The 12,512-nt window shown below is 37.6% G+C and overlaps 1 protein-coding gene across 2 annotated transcripts; it reads left to right on the top strand.

The window, feature by feature from the left end:
• The first annotated feature begins 1,497 nt into the window (after positions 1–1,497).
• Positions 1,498–12,448, top strand: LOC112006395 (inositol-tetrakisphosphate 1-kinase 1). 2 transcript variants are annotated; one of them, XR_010631840.1, is made up of 3 exons: positions 1,499–2,054; positions 11,359–11,593; positions 11,884–12,448. XR_010631840.1 is itself a non-coding variant. In XM_065780768.1 (2 exons), exons 1-2 carry the CDS (start codon positions 1,955–1,957, stop codon positions 12,306–12,308), a joined length of 525 nt encoding a protein of 174 aa, XP_065636840.1. In that variant the 5' UTR covers positions 1,498–1,954; the 3' UTR covers positions 12,309–12,448. The 2 variants fall into 2 exon arrangements, 1 of the variants encoding a protein (XP_065636840.1); XM_065780768.1 differs by lacking the exon at positions 11,359–11,593 and having other exon boundaries at positions 1,498–2,054.
• Positions 12,449–12,512: the final 64 nt, after the last annotated feature.

The raw sequence follows: 12,512 nt of genomic DNA, 5'->3' as shown, positions 1-12,512 counted from the left end.
CCTCCCAGTCCCAATTCTTACCACCATAATATTGTCCCATTTCTCCTCCATGCATTGTTAATCTGTTTTGTTACTATTGTAGCTTTTTAGCCACTTTGTCTTACAATTGTTTTGAAATAGCCTAAAAACCTTGTTCAATCCTTTCAGCCACTCTGCCACTGTTTCTAAAGTAGCACTGGTTTTTACTCACTTCAAGCTCCTCTTGGGTTCGAACTTCAAAGCTTTTGTCATTATTATTTTCCATACTTGTAATTGTTATTGGCATATCTCTCACTATGGTCGCCAATTTGTTTAAGAGTATTTTAATTTTAACATGTTTGATGCGATTACAGGTAGTTCGATGCCTTATATCAAGTTTTGATTCGACTTGGATGAATTATTCGACTTTGTAATTAAAACGGGTATTGCCTGAATTAGGAGTACTTTTAGGTTCAATGGAAGNGTCTGCCCCTATGTGAAAGGGAAATGAGATGTTTGAGTTTTGTGGTTGAGACTTGAGAGAAGAAAGTGCAAAGCAAATAAAATTAGGTTCAATCCACGGGTAACTGTTCTATGTGCACTGCAAAGTGGTCAGCCTGTGGGTCCCACAAAAATGTGAGTTTTTAGGCAAAAAACAGAAATGGGTTTAGTTGCCAAACAAGAGTGGGAGTGTTTGGGGATTTTTAAGTTATGAGAAATGACTGATAGGGTGATGAGTGATGAATGATGAATTAACTATCACTTAACAACCAAACAAGGCCTTAGTTTGGGTTTTTTAAGAAAATAACCATCAATCCCAAACAATATCATTAGTTAGGCAAACTTTCAAACTAATTTCATTTTTAACAATTCGAGTGAACTGGAGTCGATTTCCCTGTGCTTGTTTTGACATTTGCCAGCAGCTGAGGCATAAATCGACCCCAGAGGAGACGAATTCTATGTACAGAAATCGACTCCTCTGGAGACGATTTCTATGTACAGAAATCGACTCCAGAGGAGACGATTTCTGTACATAGAAATCGTCTCCAGAGGAGTCGATTTCTGTACATAGAATTCGTCTCCTCTGGGGTCGATTTATGCCTCAGCTGCTGGCAAATGTCAAAACAAGCACAGGGAAATCGACTCCAGTTCACTCGAATTGTTAAAAATGAAATTAGTTTGAAAGTTTGCCTAACTAATGATATTGTTTGGGATTGATGGTTATTTTCTTAAAAAACCCAAACTAAGGCCTTGTTTGGTTGTTAAGTGATAGTTAATTCATCATTCATCACTCATCACCCTATCAGTCATTTCTCATAACTTAAAAATCCCCAAACACTCCCACTCTTGTTTGGCAACTAAACCCATTTCTGTTTTTTGCCTAAAAACTCACATTTTTGTGGGACCCACAGGCTGACCACTTTGCAGTGCACATAGAACAGTTACCCGTGGATTGAACCTAATTTTATTTGCTTTGCACTTTCTTCTCTCAAGTCTCAACCACAAAACTCAAACATCTCATTTCCCTTTCACATAGGGGCAGACCCAGGTAGAGGGCTAAGGGGGCCTAGACCCCCTCGGGCCCAAAAAAAGGGCTTGGGCCCCCCCTAAGATTTTAGCTCCGGCCTTCCTAGTTTTTAGCTCCGGCCCCCCTCCCAAAAATCATAAACCCCTTCCCCTAGCCCATCATCCGGCCAGCTCAGAGCAGAGCCCATGACCCATGTCAATCTAAAAAAAAAAAAAACTTAGCTCTCAGCAATCCAAAACCAAACGGAGAAAGCAAAAAACAAAGGAAAAAAAAAAAGGAAAGTGAGAGGCGAGAGCTGCGACTTGCGAGACAAAGATAGAGATAGAGATAGAGAGTACAGAGACCCATCTTGATCAGATTTAGAGGCCCATGTCGCTGTGACGGAGAGTGACAGAGAGCGAGACAAGAGTGAGAGAGTACGAAACTCAGTTCATTACGGCAGTACCCACGTCGGCAAGAGCGAGACCTATGCCACTACGTGAGACGAGACCCACTTGCCGCCGCCGCCGCCGGTTGCCGTTGCTCGATCTGCCTAACCAGCCCAGCTTCGAGCCTTCACAGTTCACAGGTATTTACTCTTATCTTTTCCTTTAAAACCTTGTGATCTGAAAATCAAAGAAACTGTGCTTATGCCTTATGGACTTGTGGTGTTTCATGTTTGTGTTTTTACTGATGAGTGATGAATTGAACTGATTTGGTGATTGTGAATTGAATATGTGCTGCAGCTGCTACCTGTGGTGTTTTTTTTTTTTTTTTTTGGCTTTTTGGCTTTGTGACTCTTGCATTATATAGATAAAAGAGATATTTGTGAATTGAATATGTGCTGCAGCTGCTACCTGTGGTGTTTTTTTTTTTTTTTTTTGGCTTTTTGGCTTTGTGACTCTTGCATTATATAGATAAAAGAGATAGATAGAGAGAGTAGACTGTAGAGTTTGTAGAGATAGTCAGATAGTTTTTTCTTTGTTGATTGGTAGTTGGGCATAATAATAGGGAAAAGTTTTGTTAGTAGTGTCTGTGTTTGTAGTGGGATTCATTGGGCATTTGGGTTAGTGGGAGCATTTTCAGCTATGAAAGTTGTCAAAACTGACCTTCGAAACAAAACGGAAAATGATTTTTTGACGGACTCTTTGATGTTATACATTGAAAAAGATATAGCTTCAACATTTAGTTTAGATTCAACAGTAGATGATTTTGAAGATTTGAAAGAGCGAGTTCCCTTTTTATAGATGATTGTATAAAGAAACAATAGTGTTTCATGTCTTTTGTTTTTGTTAGTAGATTGTATCTTAATATATTAAGAAACAATGATTTTTGGGTATTTGTCTTGGCTGATAGTTTATTGATACTATATGGATGCATATTTGAAATTTTTTTTTTCGCTTATCTCCGACCCCCCCGGCTTAAAATCCTGCGTTCGTCCCTGCTTTCACATCGCTGCTCTCAATTCCCAAACCGCCGACCACCATTGACCTCAACTCCTCCATCCTCGCCCAACTACACCACTGCCATGAGACCCACGTCTGTCGGCTTCCCCTTTTGTTGTCCCTGATAGGGAACCCAGCAAGCACCGCTACACCTCGAAGAGGACGCTACAACTCCATCCGCTGCCACACCTCTGCCCCTAAAACCGAGCCCAGACATCCACCATCCCTCCTCTGCTCCTAAAGGCTGATCGGTAGTGGGTAAGGGCACCATTGTATGTCAATTTTTCCCCTATTTCATCTGCAATTTTAGGAAATAAATGTTATAATTTTCCCAAAATCAGCCATGGTGTTGAATACATTTATTACAGATTTGACCTTTGCAAGATTGTTTATGTGTCTTTAAAGGGGTATATGCACTAGTGAACTCATTGGTAGAGGTAAATTATGATGACTTTTCATTTTGGCTTTTGGTGTCAACTTATTATACAGAAACCACTAATTGAGTAATTGTACTTCAGCTGTTGGTTTTAGAGATCCCTACTTATGCCAACTGTTATTTGTTTATGTTTTCTCATAGTCCACTTTTGAACTTAAATTGTTATTACAGGTGAAACTTAGTAGGGTTGGCACTGTGGTAATTTAAGTCAAGGACTGAAGGCGTTTTGTTTATGTCTAAATTATTGCCAACTAGAAAATCTATATTGATCTATTCAAATATGATTTAGCATGATGACAATGAATATTTAGAAAAGGTTTACCCTAGGCTTGGCCTAATATGGAATCTCTTTTGAGATGGATTACCTGATATAGTTTCTCAGGAGAGGTTACTTACAAGGTTGTGATTTGAGTTGAGTTTCTTCTTCTTCTTCTTTTTTGTTAAAGAAGAATGAGATTATTCTAAACCATTAATAATTTGGTATCATGAGAGCAACTGAGGCTTTTTGAAACACGAAAAGTGGGTTGGATTGTGCAGTCTGAGTGGGAAGGTCCTGACTCTAACTGGGTTGAATGAACTACTTTAACCTGACCTACCGTTACACCCACTAGTTTGTGCATGAACTGCCTTAAAAAATTGGTTTTCTGTTAGTGATTGTTCCTGTTCCCATTATTTGAGTTGATAAGGGAGCTTAATGATCCCTTATATCAGTGCATTAAGCATCCTTTTATCAAAAATAAAAATTAAACAGCATGGTCATATAGAAGCCAAATATATATAAATATAACTGTGAGTGCTAATCCACTTTCAATACCTACCATCTAACTTTGATACTACTTGTTACAAATTACTTTTACTTCAAGTAATGTTGATATTTATGTCTATTTATTCTCGTAGGTTAAGAGATAAAATGAAAGCATTTTTTTTTTATAGTTGTAATACCTACGTATTAAACAACTTATGCTTAAAGTTTGCTATAATGGCTCCATATATATATATATATATATATCTAACTCTTAGGCATGAACTAACTTATCACGTCTTATAATCTCTAAATACTCTACATATATTTACAATTTATATTGCTTTATATGCGATTCAACAGTTGCACCTCTTGATTCTATCCACAAAGAAATGAGTAGCATATATATAAGCTCAGCTGAATCTGCTGGTAGAGTATTTATTGTGTGAGTGGTTGAAAGTAATACGAACCAAACAAATTATGTGACTAGCTATCTCCCTCTCTTTTTTAGTGGATGTGCTTGAACTTTGATGGTTTGGTCCCCATTAGAAAAATCTGCTATGCGTTCTACCACTTGAGACAGGCTTAGAGAGCATGCCATAGATTTTAAAGATTAAGTAATCTTGGTCCCTGAGGGTTTAAGTTGATTCCTCTAGAATTACAGCATCTCATAAATAAAGTCTATTCCTTATAAATTGGTAGCAGCTTAGGTCTTAAATATCTTTGTCACAATTTCTGTGGCTAATGATGCACAAAAATCGTCAGTGAGTAGATCATCCACACACGTGCCAATGGATGCACCTGAAGAACAAAAGAAAAGAACCAATCAAAGGACACCAGTGGGGTATCGGCCAAAAACCCTCCGAAGGTTAAGTTAGTGATAGGAGAATCTCTAAGAACTCAAGAGTGCAAAAGCTAGAGAGAATTTTCGTACCTTGATTTCTGAGGGCTTTAGGGTTTTTATAGTAGTGTAGAGCCAACCTTAATTTCTTGGTGGAGAGGGTATTTCCTTATAGGGAAGATCTTCATTAATGCTCATATATTGTGGGATTCTTTCTTGGTGGAGAGGGTATGTAGGGATTCTTCTGATTATGGTTAGGCGTAGAATGCAAGACATTTCCATATTAGAATCATTGGAGACCACTTAGGCCACGTAGGTGCCACGTGACTTTGACACCCATCTCCCTTGAGTCGGTCCACCTTAAAGAGTCCGTCTGTCTCTCTGCCTTTCCGTCCGAGGCATGATTCCTTCTACCAACTCTTTGACTAGTAGGCTAACTAGACCGTCTCTTTTGACAGCACCGTTGCCAATGACTAACTCTGTCAATAGGATCCGTCTGCTTTGGGATTTATCCTTATCAATGGGTTAGTAGCGGAGTATTCCATCCTGATGGGTCAAAGTGCTCGAAGGACTTTATTGGAGAAAATACCCTTATTAGTGTGCAAGTTAGTTTGTTGATTAAATGAGTATAGTGGGTCGTCTACCAAAAGTGTCTCATCGATTTAGATGAGTTAGTGTGTGCAGGTTCTGGGCGATGAGTAGGGTACCTAACGACCCCTTAATACGTAACGATCGTCAAGGCGGAGCATGTCGAGTGGTGCCAAGGAAGGTAACTAATGAGCATTAGGTCCTTGACAACCCCTTGGTACTTGACGACCCATTGATACGTGACGACTGTTAAGGTGGAGCGTGTTGCGCAGTGTCAGGGAAGGTACTTGATGATCACTAGGTCCCTAACGACCCCTTGATACGTGACGACAGTTAAGGCGGAGCGTGTTACACGATGTCAAGGAAGGTACTTGACAACCCCTTAGCACCTGACGACCCCTTGATACATGACAACCGTCAAGGCGGAGCATGTCGCGTAGTGTCAGAGAAGGTACTTGACGACCCCTTAGTACCTGACGACCCCTTGATACGTGACGACTGTTAGGGCGAAGTGTGTCAGGTGGTGTCAAGGAAGGTACTTGATAAGCGCTGGGTCCTTGACAACCCCTTGGTGCATGACGACCCATTGATACGTGACGACCGTCAGGGCAGAGCGTGTTGCGCGGTGTCATGAAAGGTACCTGATGACTGCTAGGTCCTTGACGACCCCTTGATACGTGACGACAGTTAGGGCGAAACATGTTGCGCGGTGTTAGGGAAGGTACCTAATGACCCCTTGATACATGACGACCGTTAGGCAAAGCGTGTTGCGCGGTGTCAGGTAAGGTACCTAACGATCGCTAGGTCCCTGACGACCCCTTGATACGTGACAACCATCAGGACGGGGCGTGTCACGCGGTGTCAGGGAAGGTACCTGACGACCCCTTGATACGTGACAACTGTCAAGGCGAAATGCATCGTGCGGTGTCACGCTCCCTTTGTGACCAACGATACTTTGGGAGACCAAAGATTCTTTTGGTAAGCTTATAATGCTTTTGGTGACCGAAGACTTTAGGGTGTTCAAAAAAATTTCTAATTGATGAAAATATTCCCTATCAATGGCCAAGTTGTCCTATGTCACGAAAATGGTTTTGCATTAGGAAACCTCAAACATGACAAATTTCTTTCATGGGGAAGATAATATTTATTATTGGTCTTTAGTTTGTCTGTTAAATGGTTCATTCACTTAGGTATAGGATATTTTTAGGTTTTTGGTTTGCCTTGGGTTATCTCATTTCTAGCAAGAACTATTTTTGCTTGCCTAACTTGCCCAAATCGATGCCTAATAAACAATCCACAAATATATAAATATATATATATATATATATATATATAGAGAGAGAGAGAGAGAGAGAGAGAGAGAGAGAGAGAGAGAGATGGGTTCAAGTTATATCTGGTGTAACTCCACAAGAGTTATACCTTTTCTACACCGTATATTCTTACTAAATCTAAGGGTGAGAAAATCACCCTCTCATGTCATTAATGTATAGTATTAATTTCTCAAATTAAATTAGCTACTTTTACTTAAATGCCCCACATTTAATGCCTCACACTAATCAACCATCTTTCCCTCTCCTCCCATACTGATATGGTGGTATTACCGTTTAGTTTAGCCTAGTTTTTTTTTTTTCCCCCTCATTTGTGTCCTTTTTTGTTAAAAACAAGTTAAAATTCATGCATAGTGAAAGAAGCGAGTATGGTCAAAATATTGGGTTTTGAAATTTTGGACACTATTAATTTTAGTTTTTATTTATTCTGTTTATTTTATTTTTCTTAGTTTGGTGGATTTGAAATCTAACCAGCAAGCTACCCATGGCACTACCAATACAATAAAAATGAAAATGAAGATTAGATCTGGAACTGGAAGATCAAAATGAAAATGGACATATATGGTTTTGGGTTTTGACAATGGATGTAAGAAAAATATAGAAATGGAGAAAAAAAAGAGGGTAGGGAAATTTATTTAGGTGGACTGGTAGAGGAGAATATTAATATAAGGAGAACATTGAAGTGGTGGGTCACTGCAAGATTCTTAGAAGCATATAATAGATTTTAGCTAACAATAACAAAGAATGACAAAAAGGGGAGGCTATCTTTCTTGTGCAAGAGAAATAAAATCTACAACTTAAGAACGTTGAGAATAGGCACTTGTGTAAGGTTAGGCATGAATTAATTAGGAGAGAGAAGGAAAGTAGAAAAAAATAAAATAATATTCTCTTAAATTAATTAGGTTAGCTAATATGAAAAGCAATTAATTTTAAAGATGACATTAATATATTGATTTTCTAATCATTAGATTTCTTAGAAATCTACGGTTTAAAAAATGTATAACTCTTGTGGAGTTACACTAGCTGTAACTTGAACCCATCTCTCTCATATATATATATATATATATTTGAATTAAAGATCAAAGTAATAAGAATAATAGTAAAAAAAAATAGATTTTAAAACCTATAACTTATGAATATAATTTTCAATATATAGTGTCCACTCCTGATAATAGTTCAGACGATAATTCTTTATCATCAGACCATAATACCAATTGGTTTTTAGTGTAGGCAGTGATTGATGTTCAGATTTCTTAGTCAACTATCAGATACTTGACCAATTAAGCTAAACTACCAAATTAAACCTTGAAACTTTAAAATCATAATCAACTATATCTACTACAAAAAATAAGGGCTATAGCCGCATTTCTAAAATGCGACTATAGCCCTAAAAACGCGACTATAGGCCCGTTTGGTCTATAGCCACGCTTACACACGTGGCCTATACTCTGCGACAATAGCTCCTGCGGGTCTATAGTTGCGTTTTTTAACCACAGCTATAGGCCAAGACCTATTGTTGTGTTTTTGAAAACACGATTATAGTAATTACTTTCATTAAAAATGTGTTTTTCTTGTTTACCTTACTTAAATTTGATTTTTTGTTCCCATTAAGAATGTGTGTGTGTGTTTTTTGTTTTTTTTTAATTTTATAATTCAGAAATGACGTTATTCATTTTACCTTCTTCTCCAAATAAATAAATGAATAAAAAATTATGACATGTTACGTTAATGATGATTTTAAGAACGTAAATTATTTGATTTTGAATTATTAAGGGAGGGAGAGAGAGAGACAATTAAACTTCGTTGAAGTTAAGTTAAGGGGGACATGAAGCTAATGAGCACGTATATGGATTGTTAGTGCAACAAGTCCCATTGCACAGGAGTGGGATACTTGCTTTGTATAATTTTAATAAGTTACTTTCATAAACTGTGTTGTTTTTTCCCTAATCTTCAAGTTTAAGGTATAAAGTTTGATGATGTGCTGAAACCGTCAGTGAGTTGTAGGCTCAAAATCACACCAATAGGTACATGTGGAACAAGAATAAAAGGACCAAACAGAAGACACCGGTGTGGTACCGGCCAAAAACCCTCCAAAAGTCAAGTTAGTGAATGAGAAATCTCCAAGAACTCTATAATGAGAGAGCTAGCGATTTTTTTGCGTACCTGAGAAAAGAGAAGGTCTGGTGCTTATATAGTGGTAAGTAGTAAATCGAGATCCCTTGAGAGCGAGGATTTTTCCTTGTAGGGAAGATCTAGTATTAGGTTTTCCAAGATTTTAGGGTGTCTTTCCATACAAGGGTGATATGGGTGAGTAGTGGGGTTTTTGTGCGTGATACGCAAGAGGTTTCCATATATGAGTATTCGTGAGGACCAAGCAAGGCCATGAAGGACCCGTCAGCTTCCCCCCTCTATCGGTCTGTGGTCATCCGTCGCTCAAAGATCTCCCATCGTTTCGTGAAGGAGACACGCCCATTAGCTTTTATGGTGGAATCATCTTTCAAAAGCTCCGTCGATTCTTAAGGGCGCATCGCCCCCATTGTCGTCGTTCTAGAGCATCCTTCAATTTCTATGTAGCTGACGGCCTCGTAGATGTCGTCAGCTTTCTTAGTCATTTGTTTACAAGTCTCAATTTCTTTGTCAAAAATACCCCTATCAAAGTTTATGCACTATTTTATATTAGTTAGTGAAAGCAAGGGAACGACCTTTAACCAAGTGGAAAACGACGCATACCTAACCCATTGAATTGGTGGGTTGAGTTAACCCATGGGTCACATGGTTGAATTTTTTTTTTTTTTTTTTTTTCTTTTGGCTTTTGGATTTTGTTTTAAAGTAATGTTCAAACTATGTAAAATTAAAATTTTATATATTATTTAACTTTTATTTTTATGTGCTTTTGTTCATTTCTTCTTTTTATTTGTATTAAAAGGATGACAAAGACAATAATATTGAATTTCATTTTTTATTTTGTATTTTTTTTATGGCATATAAAAAAAAAATCTAATCTTCAAGTTTAAGGTATAAAGTTTGATGATGTGCTGAAACCGTCAGTGAGTTGTAGGCTCAAAATCACACCAATAGGTACATGTGGAACAAGAATAAAAGGACCAAACAGAAGACACCGGTGTGGTACCGGCCAAAAACCCTCCAAAAGTCAAGTTAGTGAATGAGAAATCTCCAAGAACTCTATAATGAGAGAGCTAGCGATTTTTTTGCGTACCTGAGAAAAGAGAAGGTCTGGTGCTTATATAGTGGTAAGTAGTAAATCGAGATCCCTTGAGAGCGAGGATTTTTCCTTGTAGGGAAGATCTAGTATTAGGTTTTCCAAGATTTTAGGGTGTCTTTCCATACAAGGGTGATATGGGTGAGTAGTGGGGTTTTTGTGCGTGATACGCAAGAGGTTTCCATATATGAGTATTCGTGAGGACCAAGCAAGGCCATGAAGGACCCGTCAGCTTCCCCCCTCTATCGGTCTGTGGTCATCCGTCGCTCAAAGATCTCCCATCGTTTCGTGAAGGAGACACGCCCATTAGCTTTTATGGTGGAATCATCTTTCAAAAGCTCCGTCGATTCTTAAGGGCGCATCGCCCCCATTGTCGTCGTTCTAGAGCATCCTTCAATTTCTATGTAGCTGACGGCCTCGTAGATGTCGTCAGCTTTCTTAGTCATTTGTTTACAAGTCTCAATTTCTTTGTCAAAAATACCCCTATCAAAGTTTATGCACTATTTTATATTAGTTAGTGAAAGCAAGGGAACGACCTTTAACCAAGTGGAAAACGACGCATACCTAACCCATTGAATTGGTGGGTTGAGTTAACCCATGGGTCACATGGTTGAATTTTTTTTTTTTTTTTTTTTTCTTTTGGCTTTTGGATTTTGTTTTAAAGTAATGTTCAAACTATGTAAAATTAAAATTTTATATATTATTTAACTTTTATTTTTATGTGCTTTTGTTCATTTCTTCTTTTTATTTGTATTAAAAGGATGACAAAGACAATAATATTGAATTTCATTTTTTATTTTGTATTTTTTTTATGGCATATAAAAAAAAAAAATACAAGTCATACCAAGTTGATATGATACTCAAAAGACCAAATAAAGTTCATAGACATTACAAACCGTTTACGTTGCCGGCAACATTTTAACTTGAACTTGATTAGACTGAATCTGAATATAATCAACCCAATTTGTTTACTAAGTCCTCGTTCATTATTCTTGTGGATATGACCTCAAGGAAACTTTATGATTAGCCTCTAGCCTGGGGATTAAAATAAATTTGCATTGTTTGACACTTCAATTCATCGAGATTCTAACTCGCATTTAATAAAAGTGCCAATTTTTCTGTTATTCATGTCATATTTTACCTTCTTTTATCTGTTCCTTTGTATTATTGTTATTGCCTTATTGGCTGGGACGAATCACATGGAGTGGGTATAAATCTTAGAGTCCTTGACTTGTGTGAATTATGAATTTGCACGCACTATTGAACATTATCATTATGTTTGCAAATCAATAGAGCATAGTCCCTAGCTACATCTATCTGATCTGTATGGAGAGAGAGAGAGAGAGATGATTAAACTCAGGTTGACTAATGTGGGACATGAACCTGAGGAGCATGTCTATGGATTATTAAAAGTGCATAAACTTGATGCCTCCAACTTGAAGATTGAAGACACAACGACAACCTGTGAAACCAAACTCTAGAAACATACAAGCCTCCACATTGGAAATGGCCAACTATAAAAGTTAAGGTAAAAATGCAAAATTAATCTTTTCACTTTCAATTTTTTTCATTTCAGTTATTTAATTTTTAACTTTTACCAATGCAAGACTTCGTTAGAACTCAATTAAGGGCTGCCGTTGATTGAGCCAAAACAACATCGTTTTGGCTTTTTTTTTAATAAATTTCAGAATTTAAAGAAAAAAAACTGTAAATAAAAAAAATAATAAAAATAAAAAAACCATTGGCAACTCAGTTACCGCTTCTGATGGAGTTCGGTGATGGAGTTCTGAATCAGTTTTTTTTTTGTTTTGATTTCAGGGGAACAACCAAGTGCAGCAACTCTCTCTCCATTACCCAAATGTTGTCATAATCGACCCGTCGGAGCAATCGACCATCTCCACAACCTGGTCTCCATGCTTGATGTGGTCACCGGCATAAAAATCCCTCAAGGAAACCAAACCTTCGGGGTTCCAAATCAAAGAGTATTGGAAGAGTCGGAGAATCTTGTGGATTCGATTGAAGAAATAGGGTTCAAGTTTCCGTTCATAACGAACCAAGTGTCGGTCGACGGCAGTGCCAAGTCACACGAGATGTTCTTGGTGTTCAACGAGAACGGGTTGAAGAAATTGAAACTGAAAAAACCATTTGTGATGCAAGAATTTGTAAACCACGGCGGAGTGATTTTCAAGGTGTATGTGGTGGGAGATCACGTTTTGATTTCAGGGGAAGGGGAAGGGGAATGACCCTTTAACGTTTTCCTTTTTTCTTTTTTCTTTTTTCTTTTTTTTTATACAAATTTTTTTTCTTTAAATTCCGAAATTTATTATAATAATAAAAAATAAAAATAAAAAGAGCCAAAACGACGTTGTTTTGGCTCAACTAACGGCAGCTCCTAACTAATTTTTAACGGAGTCCTGTATTGACAAAAATTGAAAGTTAAAAAACTG

The sequence above is a fragment of the Quercus suber genome, unplaced genomic scaffold (genome assembly GCF_002906115.3).
Source record: "Quercus suber isolate HL8 unplaced genomic scaffold, Cork oak 2.0 scaffold_246, whole genome shotgun sequence".
NCBI classification, from domain to species: Eukaryota; Viridiplantae; Streptophyta; class Magnoliopsida; order Fagales; family Fagaceae; genus Quercus; species Quercus suber.
This window is presented reverse-complemented; position numbering and strand designations above follow the sequence as displayed.